We start from the raw sequence: 11,685 nt of genomic DNA, 5'->3' as shown, positions 1-11,685 counted from the left end.
CCATCATTATTCGAGCTGCCCCTTAGCAGCTTCCTCATGCATCTCGAGCCTCTGCCCAATAGGCTATAACAACAGCTTCGCTCGCATGGTCGGTTCATATACCGGAACCTCCATAGGTACAACTTCCTCGTCGCGACAACAACTCACTTCTGCCCATCTTAACCATCCAGCGTATGTTCCATGTGCGCAGTCACTGCCGGGATGCTTCCTCCAAAGCATGCCCAATGTGTCACCCCCAAACAACTTCGCCGAAAAGCCGTGCCCGAGCTTCAGACACCAGCTATCTGCCACCAGTTTCTCTACGATGCGCCTCGCAAATTTTTGATCTTCTGTCTCAGCCTCGCCCGGCTTGGGTAATGGAAGGCTTAGAAGGTCGAATTGTCGCTGCCCGCTCCAACTTGTCATCTGCTCGTGTGCGAAGGCCCCGTCCATCATGCTCAACAGCCAGCACTTTTCTCTGACGTATTTTGGTCCATCCCAGTCATCTGCTTCATTCACCCAGCTTTGCGCAGATCTCATACACTGAATCTGGACTGCATAGTCGGTCATTGCCTCGTCGTTGATGACCATCTTCTCCTGGCCCTCATCCTCCACTATTACCTCTTGCGGCACACGCATGAGCGGAACATGCGACACAGATGGATGTGCATGTGCACCGGTTGTGTTCGTCTTGCCTTCCCAGACCTGAAGCAATATGTGATGTGCTCGTCGCACAAGCGGATTGTTCGCACCGCACATGAGCGCAAAGTTGACAATCTGCAGATCTGAACCCATTGTGAATCCGGCGAAGTCGTATGGCGAGTCTGGGTTGACAATGTGTTCGGCCCATAACCGATCCAGATCTCCGAATTGCAAAATACCGACATCGAGATATACACCACCGTACTTCAGCAAGAGTGGATACCGGATGAGATCTGAGGTATGTTGTGCGGCATAGTGCCCGTTCAAGGTGCCGTGCGTAAACGCTGCTGGTACCACTGAAGGCGAATTGGTATTGATATAGTTGGCTACATTGAGTGTGGAATTTGGCACGTTGTCAAGCACGTAGATGGTCCATCCCAGTGGTGAGAAGCGGCGGTACCAAGCGATGACATTACGTAGAAGGTTGGGAGGTAGGGTATGGATACCAGAGTGCCAAAATGCGAAGATGGATTTGGAGCCGGAACCAGGAGACTTTGGTGAAGTCAGCGCTTCTGGTAGCGGCCCCTTGGTTGATATGGGAGGTAGGACTGGGTAGGGAAGTGCTGAGGTTCCTGTTATCTGTGGGTACTCCATGATTTGGCTCACTCGTCGGCAGAAGTTCGTGGGATGACACCAAAATGTGGTGCAGATACGAGATTTTGCAAGGTGAAGATGTATACGGCTCACTTGATATTTAACTTCACGGCAGTAGAGTCACTATGAACTCCCAATTGCAATGATCATTTCGACTCATCCGCGCTAGTGATTAGCGTGACATCAATACGCGAATCAGCCTCACCAGCCTCGTGAGCGGCATTGAAGTGACATTCCGCGACTTCCTCTGCCATGTTTTACCTGTGAGACAACGCAGCCAACAAGATATAATCCCGCTCTTTCCTATTCAGTCGTACTGTAGGAGCGCAAGTCAACCGAGCATCGCCGCCGGGTTGTCAAAGTGCATCGCATCAACATAATCATTGCGTTCAATAGGATGCAAATGTGTATAATTCTACATCCAGATGTTAACTAAAAGTGGCATTTTGGGGGTTTTTGAGCCCTCAAACACACTCCTTCTTCCACCCTGACCCGTAGGGGAGATCACGATGGTCAAGTAGCGGAGAACACTATTGCAACCTCATTGAAGCAACAAACAACACATCGGAGGCTAGAAGGCTTAGGAGATGTTTCGAACGCGACAGCATTTTAGGGTCTGCGGGAGAAGAGGACCTGCCTGTTTTCACAGTCGTCATCCAAACGGTGCATCGCGATGACCGTTTACCGCCAAGAGCACGCAATCGACATCTTAAACCTGAGCAGTATTACCTCCCTTGGACCATCACTCTTCATTGTAACACCGTCAATATGCAACAACAACAGATATCCACGCTCTCCCCACTCCCAGATATCATGCGCGGTCCGTCCGCACCACCGCTTCTTGCACGCCGTCCTTCTCCACCACCTCCCGCTCCAGAGTTCCTCATCGTCGGTCTCTTCGCGCTACGTCTCACAAAGCGGCTGATCGAGGGCCTCAATTACTACCCAGGCCGCGATGCCGACATCATCTGGCTTGTCAACTTCCTCGCGCCCTACCACAACGACTATGCACTGGCGAAAATCTCAGGTACTCGAAGAGATGACTATCTTGTGATGTATCGGAGCATAGTCTCGCGCATGAAGAAGCAATCAAAGTACCCCGTGCGGTCATGCAGATGAATCCGGATCAATCAACGCAGCAAGCATGGCGAGGGCGTGGGATAGAGCGACTGAGGGAGATGACTGATGGTGAGTAAAATGGTGAAACAATCATATGCAGAGGCTAAAATTGCCCAGCGGAGAGGATGAGCATCATCGACTTCTGCGATGCGGCAGGCGAATGGGGATCGATACTCCCGATTCCAGCCTATGAAGCAGAGAAAATGGTCGAATTGGCCGATCGGAGGAAGATCGCGGATCTCGACGAACCTCATCAGCAGCAATTGCGCTATGGAGATTGGGAGGAGTCGCATGGTCCAAGGCAGTTGCGATTCGACAGCAGAGAGGAGTTGCAAGATCAGAGGCAGCCGCGATTCGAGCCAAGCTCTTTACCACTTGATATGGAAAGGCCACTCCAAGAGCTGAGGCAACCAGAACGCGAGGACAGGTATCGGCTACACAGCGCTGGGACGTGGCGTGGCGACGAGTATCTGCTTCCGGCAGAGAGGCAACCTGTGGAAGACACGCGAAGGAGACGTCGGGTATCGATCGCGGATGAAAGACCCTACTCTGAGGTAAGAGACATGTGCACGAACGAGCCTGCACAGTTGCTGACCTGAACAGGAGCGACGCCATTGAAAAGACGATTTGTTGAAGAAAGCCTCAGAACATCAAACGGCAATAAATTCGAATGGAGGTTAATATCCCTGGACCAAGGGTCGGTCAATATATTGAGCATCATGCGGCCGTTCTTGGTGTGATCCAAATGCATACTCATTGAATTCTAATGTGGCAAGAGCCTGGCATAACCTCGCAATCTTTAGTGACGGACGGGATGATCAATCTAATGTATATCAATGTCTCCTTACTTGGTCTCCAATACGAAGGTTGCCGTCTCCTCAAGGCATATATTTGCTTGTGATGTGAACTCGATTTCGCTTCGCTGTGCACATCTTCCAGTGCTGGTTCAACCATGCTCGTGCCTTCGTCGTAATGGCAAAGGTAACGATCCACACAGGCAGCGCAGTGACCCAGAACATCTAACCCTTTGTCTTCCCCGGCAAGAGTTTATCGATCATGGAGACGGTGGCCGCAATAGTTGAAAGCGGTATGAAGACCATAATCAGGTTGGTGACATGAGCCAGATTCAAAGTATTCTTGTTAGGAGCCGGTGCTTCCTGCATAGTAGTGAACTGCATGTCAGACTGCAGGAACGCGTCTGCCATCCCAATAAGCTTGCCGCAGTAGTCTTGTATCGAAAGCCACCCGTCTCACTCCCATTCTAGTTCGTCAGAAGTACCGGTACGGTGCAATCCCAGCACTTCAAAGTCTCCTTTTGCTTCAAAGAGCACAACGCCTATGGCAAATTTTACATTGGTCATGTAACCGACGACCTCGTGCCGCCAGTTTTCCAGAATCCCATGTCCAAATCTATTGAGATAGCCCAAGCGATCGACGTGCAGCTTTTCTGCAAGAGGTTCTGTCTGTAGTCGCAGCAAGTTCAGGATTCGCCTTCGTAGATGTGAGAGATACGAGCACATCACGAGCTTGCGAGCGGTGTCGGTGCATGTACGTGGACCAATTGTTTTTGGTGGCGTGTTTTGCTGCATTGCGACTATGTCGTTAAACATAGAAGTATACTGTGGGCGCTGCAATCCTTCGCCCCAGTCGCCTGGGTTTCATGGTAGTATTGTCATGTCATGGAAGTCGGGGTCAAGTGAATGCAATCGGGAATACGCGTAATGCTCCGAACAGTGGTCGAATTTGAGTATAATGTTTTGCGAGAGACACTTGACAAAGTCCCCGACTGGTGGATCTACTATGAGGACCGCTACCGAAAGAGGTTGGTAGCGTCAAAGCGGACTGAAAGTGATATCTTACAATCCCATGAGCCATCTTGCCTGGCACCAGACGTCCAGAACGATAACGCGTGATAGCTCTTGGGCTCGTGAACCGCAGAATCGGTATCAATACGAACCGGCTATGTAGAAGGATATTTGATGACGAAATCGTTCTCCGAGTAACGACGGAAAGGGTTGCGATGATTGGAAGAAGGGGCTGCGGGATCGGCCCAATGAGCACCAAAAAACACTTGGGGGGATGCGTAGGTACGAGCCGAGGACTTGGATGTAATTTCTAGACAGGTCTTCAAGTACGAACAGTCTTCGCTAGGGATGTGTCGGCTCCGCACCAGCAGTCTCCCGAAGATAGCATTGCAGCTCTCGCGAACTCTTGGATATTCTCGCAGCATTGGCGCCTCACCTGAATAGAGAAGCGCGATTCTCATAGCCACTCTATGAGGATATACACAGAAGCTCGTTTCCCAAAGGTGTCAGAGATGAAGAATGAAAGCATCTCGTATACGGCGTATAACCGGTCTATATCCGCGACTTCTCCGCGTGTGCAAGATACGGGATAATCGTCGTTCTCTTAACGCCAAGCCATGCAATCGTCAATCATATCATGCAACCTTCTACTGCGTCGCACACTGAGGACCCTCTGCTTCCTCGTCGTCTTCCCACTCGGCGCCTCCTGCGCGTGGGTCTCCGCTGCCTGCACCATACTCTTCCATGTCAGCATCCCACTCGACGTCTACCTCTTCCTCCTCTTCGTGCTTTTCGTCGGTCTTCTCGTCCTTCGGTAATGCCTCTCGGAGTTTCTGTACCGCGGCGTCGTTCTTTAACCATCCATCCTCTGGGAACTCGACATCGACTACCAGGTATAGATCGCCCTTTGCGTCGCTGCGCTTTATTGGCATGCCCTCGCCTTCGATCTTAAGGATCTGCCCTGGTCGTAGTACGTTTCCGTTCGGTTGTTGTACGTTGAGCTTGAGACCGCGTCCATCGAGATGAGTGATTACCACGCGGTTGAAGCCGGTCAAAGCCTCCACCAAACTGACCTTCAGTTCGGCCCTCAAATCCGCACCTGCACGCTCAAACACGTCATGTGGCGATTCTGTAAGCGTGAAGATGATGTCGCCTGGCTCCTGGTCGGGTAATTGATCGGCCTCTCCTGCAAGAACTATCCGTTCGCCCTGTCGTGCACCACGGGGAATGTAGAGTTCGAGAACGTTCTTGGTCTCGACAACCTTCTTGCCCTTGCACTTCTTGCAGCGCTGCTTCTCGGGGATGACTTGGCCAGATCCTTGACAGTTACCGCAAGGAACGGTCTCTTGGGTGACAAGGCCGGGGCCGACCTGGCGGAGAACCTGCTTTGCACCTGAGAAAGTTAGCATACTTGTAGACTGCAAGATGAAAGATTGACGTACCCCGCCCACCACAGGAAGCACAGGAGTTGGCCTTTGCGCCCTTCTTTCCACCGCTACCCTCGCACAGGTTGCAGATGATGTTCTTCGTGTTGGAGAACTTGGTTGTCTTGCCCTTGTACAGCTCTTCCAGGCTGACCTCGTACTCCTGCTCTACTGATCGTCCTTTCCGCGGCACGTTTCGTCCGCCGGGCATGCCTCCCATACCGCCCATTCCTGGCATACCGCCAAATCCACCCATGCCGCCGAACATTTGCGCAAAGATGTCGTCGATATCCGGGCCTTCGCCGCCCATACCGCCCTTGGAGGGGTCGAAGGCAGACATGCCGTGGGTGTCGTACAGATGCCGTTTGTCATCATCGGAGAGGATTTCGTAGGCTTGTTTCGCGGACTTGAAGCGGATCTCAGCCTCTGCACGGTCTTCTTCTGCGACCTTGTCGGGGTGATGTGCTAGTGCGGCCTAATGTATGTCAGTCGTGAGGTCGTGATTGCGTTGCTGTTGCCTGCGAACCTTGTGGTATGCCTTCTTAATCTCAATTTTGCTTGCGCCCTTTTCAATCTCGAGGACCTCTGTTTTCATTTAGTACAATTCGTAGCCGGGAGACCAGTGTATTCACCGTAGAGGTCGATTTCTTCACTCACTGGCATCGCGTTAGCAGAGAGTCGTGATGTAGTTGATCGGGAATAACTACTTTTGGGCTACTTTCGGGCTGAGAGTCGTGAGGTGGAAACAAGACAAACTGTCAAAGTATGTACAAGAAATAAGGCGGGCGCAACGAAGTAACTAGCCTCTTGTGCAGTGGGAGTGAAGGCAACAAACTTTCTCCAGATTTGTCGATCACTTGCAATGCGGGCCAAATTCCTGAGGCGCGGCCCCCACTAACGTCGAGCGAATCCCTGCACGTCATTTTCAACCGCGAACTCGAACCCTTTGCGTCGCATCAACACCCAAATGTCGTTTTCACTACTCCGCCCACAATTATCGTCCTACACGTGCCGGTCATGTCTAATTCGACTTTCACGAGCTTCACGACGCTCAATCACCTCGAAAGAAAATGCCCAGTTTGCAAAAGAGGGGAGGCAGAAAGCTGATACCGCCTTACCAACATTTCCTGCACGGACGCGTTTTGCACCTTCGCCGACGGGTTACCTCCACCTTGGATCATTACGGACGGCACTGTTCAATTACCTCCTCGCGAAACGAACGGGCGGCCAATTCCTACTACGAATAGAAGATACAGACCAAAAGCGCACGATACCCGACGCCGAGCAGCGACTATTCGACGATCTACGGTGGGCGGGACTGCAATGGGATGAAGGGCCAGAGGTTGGAGGGCCGTATGGACCGTATAAACAGTCAGAGAGGAGCGCGACATACAGAGAGTATGCGAATCAACTTCTCGAATCAGGACATGCATATCGCTGCTTCTGTTCTTCGGAGCGCTTGAATGCCTTGGCCGAACACAGACACAAGCTCGGTATTGCGACAGACTACGACCGCACATGCGCCCCGCCTGCCATATCCAAGGAAGAGAGCGACGATAGAGCATTCAGGGGCGAATCGCACACCATACGCCTCAAAGTCCCAGACCAGTACCCGACGTACAAGGATCTCATCTACGGCTCCTTTCGCCCGCTCAAGAGACGCGGCCATGTCACCGAATCCGCATATGAAGATCCAATCCTACTAAAGTCTGACGGCCTACCTACATACCACCTCGCAAACGTAGTAGACGACTACCTCATGAAGATCACCCACGTCATTCGAGGAAGCGAATGGATGCCCAGCACCCCCAAGCATATCGCCATGTACCAAGCATTCGGCTGGACACCCCCCGAATTCGCCCACGTCGGCCTCCTCGTTGACGAGAACGGCAACAAGCTCAGCAAGCGAAACTTTGACACCGACATCACCGCCTTTAAAGAGATGGAAATATTCCCTGAGACCCTGACAAACTTCGCCGCGCTGCTAGGATGGAGCCACAAGGAGAAGAGCGATGTCATGGATCTCAAGACATTGATCGACAAGTTCAGTCTCAAATTCACAAAGGGAAACACTACGGTGACATTTGGTAAAATGCAGTTCCTCCAACGTAAACACGCCCTCCAACGCGCTTCGACCGGTGGACCCCAGCTTGAAGAGATGGTCCGTAATGTCGCCAAACTACTCACTGACCCGGAGTCGCCCTACAAAGAGTGGAGAAACATTGTCGGAAGTCCATTCCCCGAAAACTACATCCGCTCCATCGTCCTCGTCGATGCAGAAAACTACACAAACGCAAACGAATTCCTCTACCGCAACGCCTTCTTCTTCACTCCCATCCGCCCCTTTGACAAGCAACCGCCCATGACGACTACATCTGATATACCCATGCGTGCGCAGATGCTAGCAGACGTCAAAGAGGAAGAGTGGAATAAAGAAAATCTCATGCAAAAGGTGCGTGAGATTATTGATGGGAGGACTGAGGGGAAAAAGGGGAGCAAGGATGTGTACCATTATCTGAGGAAGACGGTTACGGGCCAGGAGCAGGGCATGAGGTTGTACGATGTTTTTGTCATTCTGGGACGGAACGAAACCCTTAAACGGCTGGGGTTGTTGATCAACAACTAGAGGCATGTATGATAGTGTATGTGTAAGTCAGGGAACATGTGTAATGATAGTATAGAAAGGAAGATGTCATGAGTATATATGCCATTCTTGTTGCAATGCTACTCATGATCAGAGGAGCTCGTATCGATGGCATTTCGTGTGATATCATCCCAACCCATGTACGCCCGCGCCCTTAACGCCTTGCCATGCCATGTTTTGCACTCTACAATAGGCATCCTTGCATATCTAAGAAGTCTCCATTTCAACCTCCTGGCTCTTAGTCTCTTCTCCATTCGAAAGATTAAACACCTTATCCTTGACCTTGGCCGCCAGCAGACCCATATCCTCTTCACGCGCAATCTTGCTTCCAGCCGCACCCAGCTTGGTCAGCTGGTTCTTGCTTTCGTTATTCGTCGCGTATCCCGCTCCGCCCTTGAAGCGCTTGCTACTGTTGTTCTCCTGCTGCATTTTGCGGGCGAGGTCTGAGATCTGCTTGGTGCCGTAGTCGCGGTTGGAGATGAGAGGCGAGGATGATAGCGTCTGTACCCAGTACTTGTTCCACAGCGCTTCTAGCAGCTTGGCGTCGAGCGAGGACTTGTAGTGCGAGACTTCGAGGGGGTAGTAGTGATTGGCGTGTGCACCAAAGTCCTCAATCTTGCCGAGCGGGATGGTTTCGAAACCGTCACTCTCTGCGCCGCTTGTGTTCTTGGAACCACCACCTGCCTTTGCCTGGTTTTCGACGTACTCTGTTGAGTAAGTGCGGAAGGCGCCAATCTCGACTTTGCCCGCGGAGACGGTTCGGTCGGGGTCGATGACGATGGCGCAGAAGGGGTCTTGGAATTGCTGTTGAGTCTTCTGTGTGTTGACGTCGATGCCGGAGAGCCAGCAGCCGTAGCCAGGATGTGAGTGATACCAACCGACGGCGTTCTCCATCTGTCCCTGTTCTCGTGCGCGCTGCAGAAACTCTACCATGTACTCGTTTGCCTCGTCTTGTGCGTTGACTCGTGTTTCTGTACCCTCGACTGGTAACCGGAATGCGTCGGTGACGACGAATGTGTGTGCTTCAATCTTGCCTAGCATGAGGCCCATGACTTCGATTGAGCCGCCGGATCGCGCGTGCATGACCATCTTGAGGAGGGCGATGGCCGAGATGCGGACTGAGGTGAAGTAGTTGGGGTCGGTTCGCCATGGATGCGCGTTGTTGATGGCTTTCTGCTCCGAGGAGGAGTAGTTGTAGAGGGCGTCTTTGCTGGGGTCTACGAGCTTGACGGAGTTCTCCAGCTCTAGGATGTTTATTAGCCATGCGATTCTGGGCGGGGTATCATGGTGTTGTGATAGATATGATATGAATAGAAGCAGAGTCAGACTTACCCCACGTCTTCAGTGCGGTCCCCATGGTTGAAGACTGCGTAGAGATTGTTTGGGAGAGTTTGGTGTTGTTTGGTGGGGAGGCAAGGCGGGAGCTGTATGGTTACCGGCATTGCGGGGAGCTCCAGCGCCAAGACATACCAGGCATCAACGAACAAGAGGGCAGTCCCCAAGATGATGAATTAAAGTGAAACTAGTATATGGAGATCGATACTAAGATATTTTGGATACATTTAAGCTCCCACATAACGTCAAGAAGAGTAATCCAGGATCGAGTCGGTCACATCTCTACTTCTTCCTCCGTGACTGGTCCTCCCATCCCGAACGTTCATTCATTTTCCGCGCCTCCTCCTCCATCTTTTTAACCCACCTCTTAGTCAGCTCTTCATTCTCCTTGCGTAGTTTCTCCTTCTCCTGCTCTGCCATGTTGAGTTGTAAGTTCAGCGCAACCATCTCGTCGTGCACCTCCTCCACAAGCCTCCCTTTCCCCTTGAGCTCCTCCGTCCTGTCTTTGCTTCGCCTTTCCAGTTGTGTCCGAATCTTCTCGAGCTGCTCTATGCGTTGCTTTTGTTGCGTGTCTGACGCTTTGAGGGCTCTGAGCTCTGCGGTGACGGTGCTCAGTTGGGTTTCTAGGTCACCGCGCGTACGCTGCGTAATGGCTAGTTCGGAGCGAAGTTGCGCGATAGAAGACGGAGAGGAGATGTCGGTTGTTGCTGGGCCTTTGCCCTTTGATGTGGTGGTCTTTGTAGATGCGCTGGATGCGGGGACTGGCTCGTCCGCGGAGGATATCTGGTTTGCAAACTGTGCAGTGTTGTCTGCGAGCTTGGTATCTATACATATATATATAAGCATCTTTCCGTGATACCGCGCACCCCGTACTTTATAACCTACAGGCGTTGATGTACTCCTCATGCGCTTTCTCTCTTGCGTCACGCACATCCAGTGCAGCCAAGTATTCCGCCAGGGGATCACTCATGGCGGTAGGTAAGGTTGCGTAAAGTCCAGAGATTTACAAGTCGTCTCTATCGCTATCATGGTGGTTTGCTACATGGAGCAGGCTGAGGATGGTCACCATGGACGATTGCGGAGGTCGTCACTGCTCCGATTCGACTCCACCCCTGCTAGCGTGGATTTGGAAGGATCTCGAATTATCGTATGTTACAACAACTTAAACTTCTTCACTCTTCATTCGATCATTTGTCACGACTGGCACCCAATCGCTCAACATGCCACCCACCCACATCTCCGGTACTTCTCGCGCCCTCTACCGCGTCTTCATCGCCCCAAACCTGCGCAACACAACTTCCATCCCACTCCTCTACGCCCCAGCATTTGCGCCGACATCGTCTCCCAACTCCCTCTCCTCGTCAACGCCCAGTCTCACAAGCCGAACCTCAACCCGTGGACTGAAATACACAAAAGACACCCGCCGCCATGCAATCTCAGACTACTACGTCATCGACAAGGCCATTGAAGCCGACTTCATAAACCTCGTCGATGAAGAAGGCGTATTCCACAAAAACGTCCCTCTCGACGAGGCACTGTCAAGTCTTAACAAAGTCACTCACCATCTCGTACAAATGACACCAGGAAAGTACGACGAAGATGGATACCCAGATCCAGAGAGCTTACCGACATGTCGTGTCATCTCTAAGATCGATCTTCGGGCTCAACACCAAAAGAAACTCGAGACGCTGCGACGACAAGCCAAGGGCCAGAGTGCGGGGTCGGGGCCTCCATCCAAGTCGCTGGAATTGAACTGGGCGATTGCGCCGGGAGATTTGAAGCATAGGCTGGTGGCTATGAAGAAGTTTTTGAAGGAGGGGCGCAAGGTTGAGGTTATGCTTGGACCGAAGAAGCATGGCAGGAAGGCTACGCCGGAAGAGGCGAGTGCGGTTATGAAGGCAATTACTGAAGCGGTGGACGAGTGTAAAGGTGCGAGGGAGACTAAGAGTGAGGGGCAGGTTGGGGGTATTCTACAGGTCACATACGAGGGTAAGAAGGTGGAGAAGGAGAGCAAATCGAAAGACGAGGCGGCATGAGGATGGTTTGACATGAACTGGACAAGCAAAACTTAAACCCCTCCACC

General features: G+C 52.0%; 7 protein-coding genes across 7 annotated transcripts; 3 read left to right on the top strand and 4 right to left on the bottom strand.

The window, feature by feature from the left end:
* Positions 1-63: 63 nt before the first annotated feature.
* ALTATR162_LOCUS5509 (uncharacterized protein) lies at positions 64-1,275 on the bottom strand (the record flags this gene model as incomplete). The annotated part of the gene is made up of 1 exon (XM_043313128.1): positions 64-1,275. The coding sequence occupies one exon, from the start codon at positions 1,273-1,275 to the stop codon at positions 64-66; it is 1,212 nt and encodes a 403-aa protein (XP_043169063.1).
* Positions 1,276-2,043: 768 nt separating this feature from the next.
* Positions 2,044-3,012, top strand: ALTATR162_LOCUS5508 (uncharacterized protein; the record flags this gene model as incomplete). The annotated part of the gene is made up of 4 exons (XM_043313127.1): positions 2,044-2,302; positions 2,359-2,463; positions 2,512-2,948; positions 2,998-3,012. 4 exons carry the CDS (start codon positions 2,044-2,046, stop codon positions 3,010-3,012), a joined length of 816 nt encoding a protein of 271 aa, XP_043169062.1.
* A 1,834-nt stretch (positions 3,013-4,846) lies between these two features.
* ALTATR162_LOCUS5507 (uncharacterized protein) lies at positions 4,847-6,218 on the bottom strand (the record flags this gene model as incomplete). Its single annotated transcript, XM_043313126.1, has 3 exons — positions 4,847-5,592; positions 5,642-6,098; positions 6,150-6,218. The coding sequence occupies 3 exons, from the start codon at positions 6,216-6,218 to the stop codon at positions 4,847-4,849; spliced, it is 1,272 nt and encodes a 423-aa protein (XP_043169061.1).
* Positions 6,219-6,590: 372 nt separating this feature from the next.
* Positions 6,591-8,249, top strand: ALTATR162_LOCUS5506 (uncharacterized protein; the record flags this gene model as incomplete). The annotated part of the gene is made up of 1 exon (XM_043313125.1): positions 6,591-8,249. One exon carries the CDS (start codon positions 6,591-6,593, stop codon positions 8,247-8,249), a length of 1,659 nt encoding a protein of 552 aa, XP_043169060.1.
* Positions 8,250-8,474: 225 nt separating this feature from the next.
* Positions 8,475-9,624, bottom strand: ALTATR162_LOCUS5505 (uncharacterized protein; the record flags this gene model as incomplete). Its single annotated transcript, XM_043313124.1, has 2 exons — positions 8,475-9,511; positions 9,600-9,624. The coding sequence occupies 2 exons, from the start codon at positions 9,622-9,624 to the stop codon at positions 8,475-8,477; spliced, it is 1,062 nt and encodes a 353-aa protein (XP_043169059.1).
* A 260-nt stretch (positions 9,625-9,884) lies between these two features.
* On the bottom strand, positions 9,885-10,572 carry ALTATR162_LOCUS5504 (uncharacterized protein; the record flags this gene model as incomplete). The annotated part of the gene is made up of 2 exons (XM_043313123.1): positions 9,885-10,426; positions 10,488-10,572. 2 exons carry the CDS (start codon positions 10,570-10,572, stop codon positions 9,885-9,887), a joined length of 627 nt encoding a protein of 208 aa, XP_043169058.1.
* A 250-nt stretch (positions 10,573-10,822) lies between these two features.
* ALTATR162_LOCUS5503 (uncharacterized protein) lies at positions 10,823-11,638 on the top strand (the record flags this gene model as incomplete). Its single annotated transcript, XM_043313122.1, has 1 exon — positions 10,823-11,638. The coding sequence occupies one exon, from the start codon at positions 10,823-10,825 to the stop codon at positions 11,636-11,638; it is 816 nt and encodes a 271-aa protein (XP_043169057.1).
* Between the last annotated feature and the right edge of the window lie 47 nt (positions 11,639-11,685).

This window comes from Alternaria atra, assembly GCF_907166805.1.
Source record: "Alternaria atra isolate CS162 genome assembly, contig: 25, whole genome shotgun sequence".
In the NCBI taxonomy this organism is placed as follows: Eukaryota; Fungi; Ascomycota; class Dothideomycetes; order Pleosporales; family Pleosporaceae; genus Alternaria; species Alternaria atra.
This window is presented reverse-complemented; position numbering and strand designations above follow the sequence as displayed.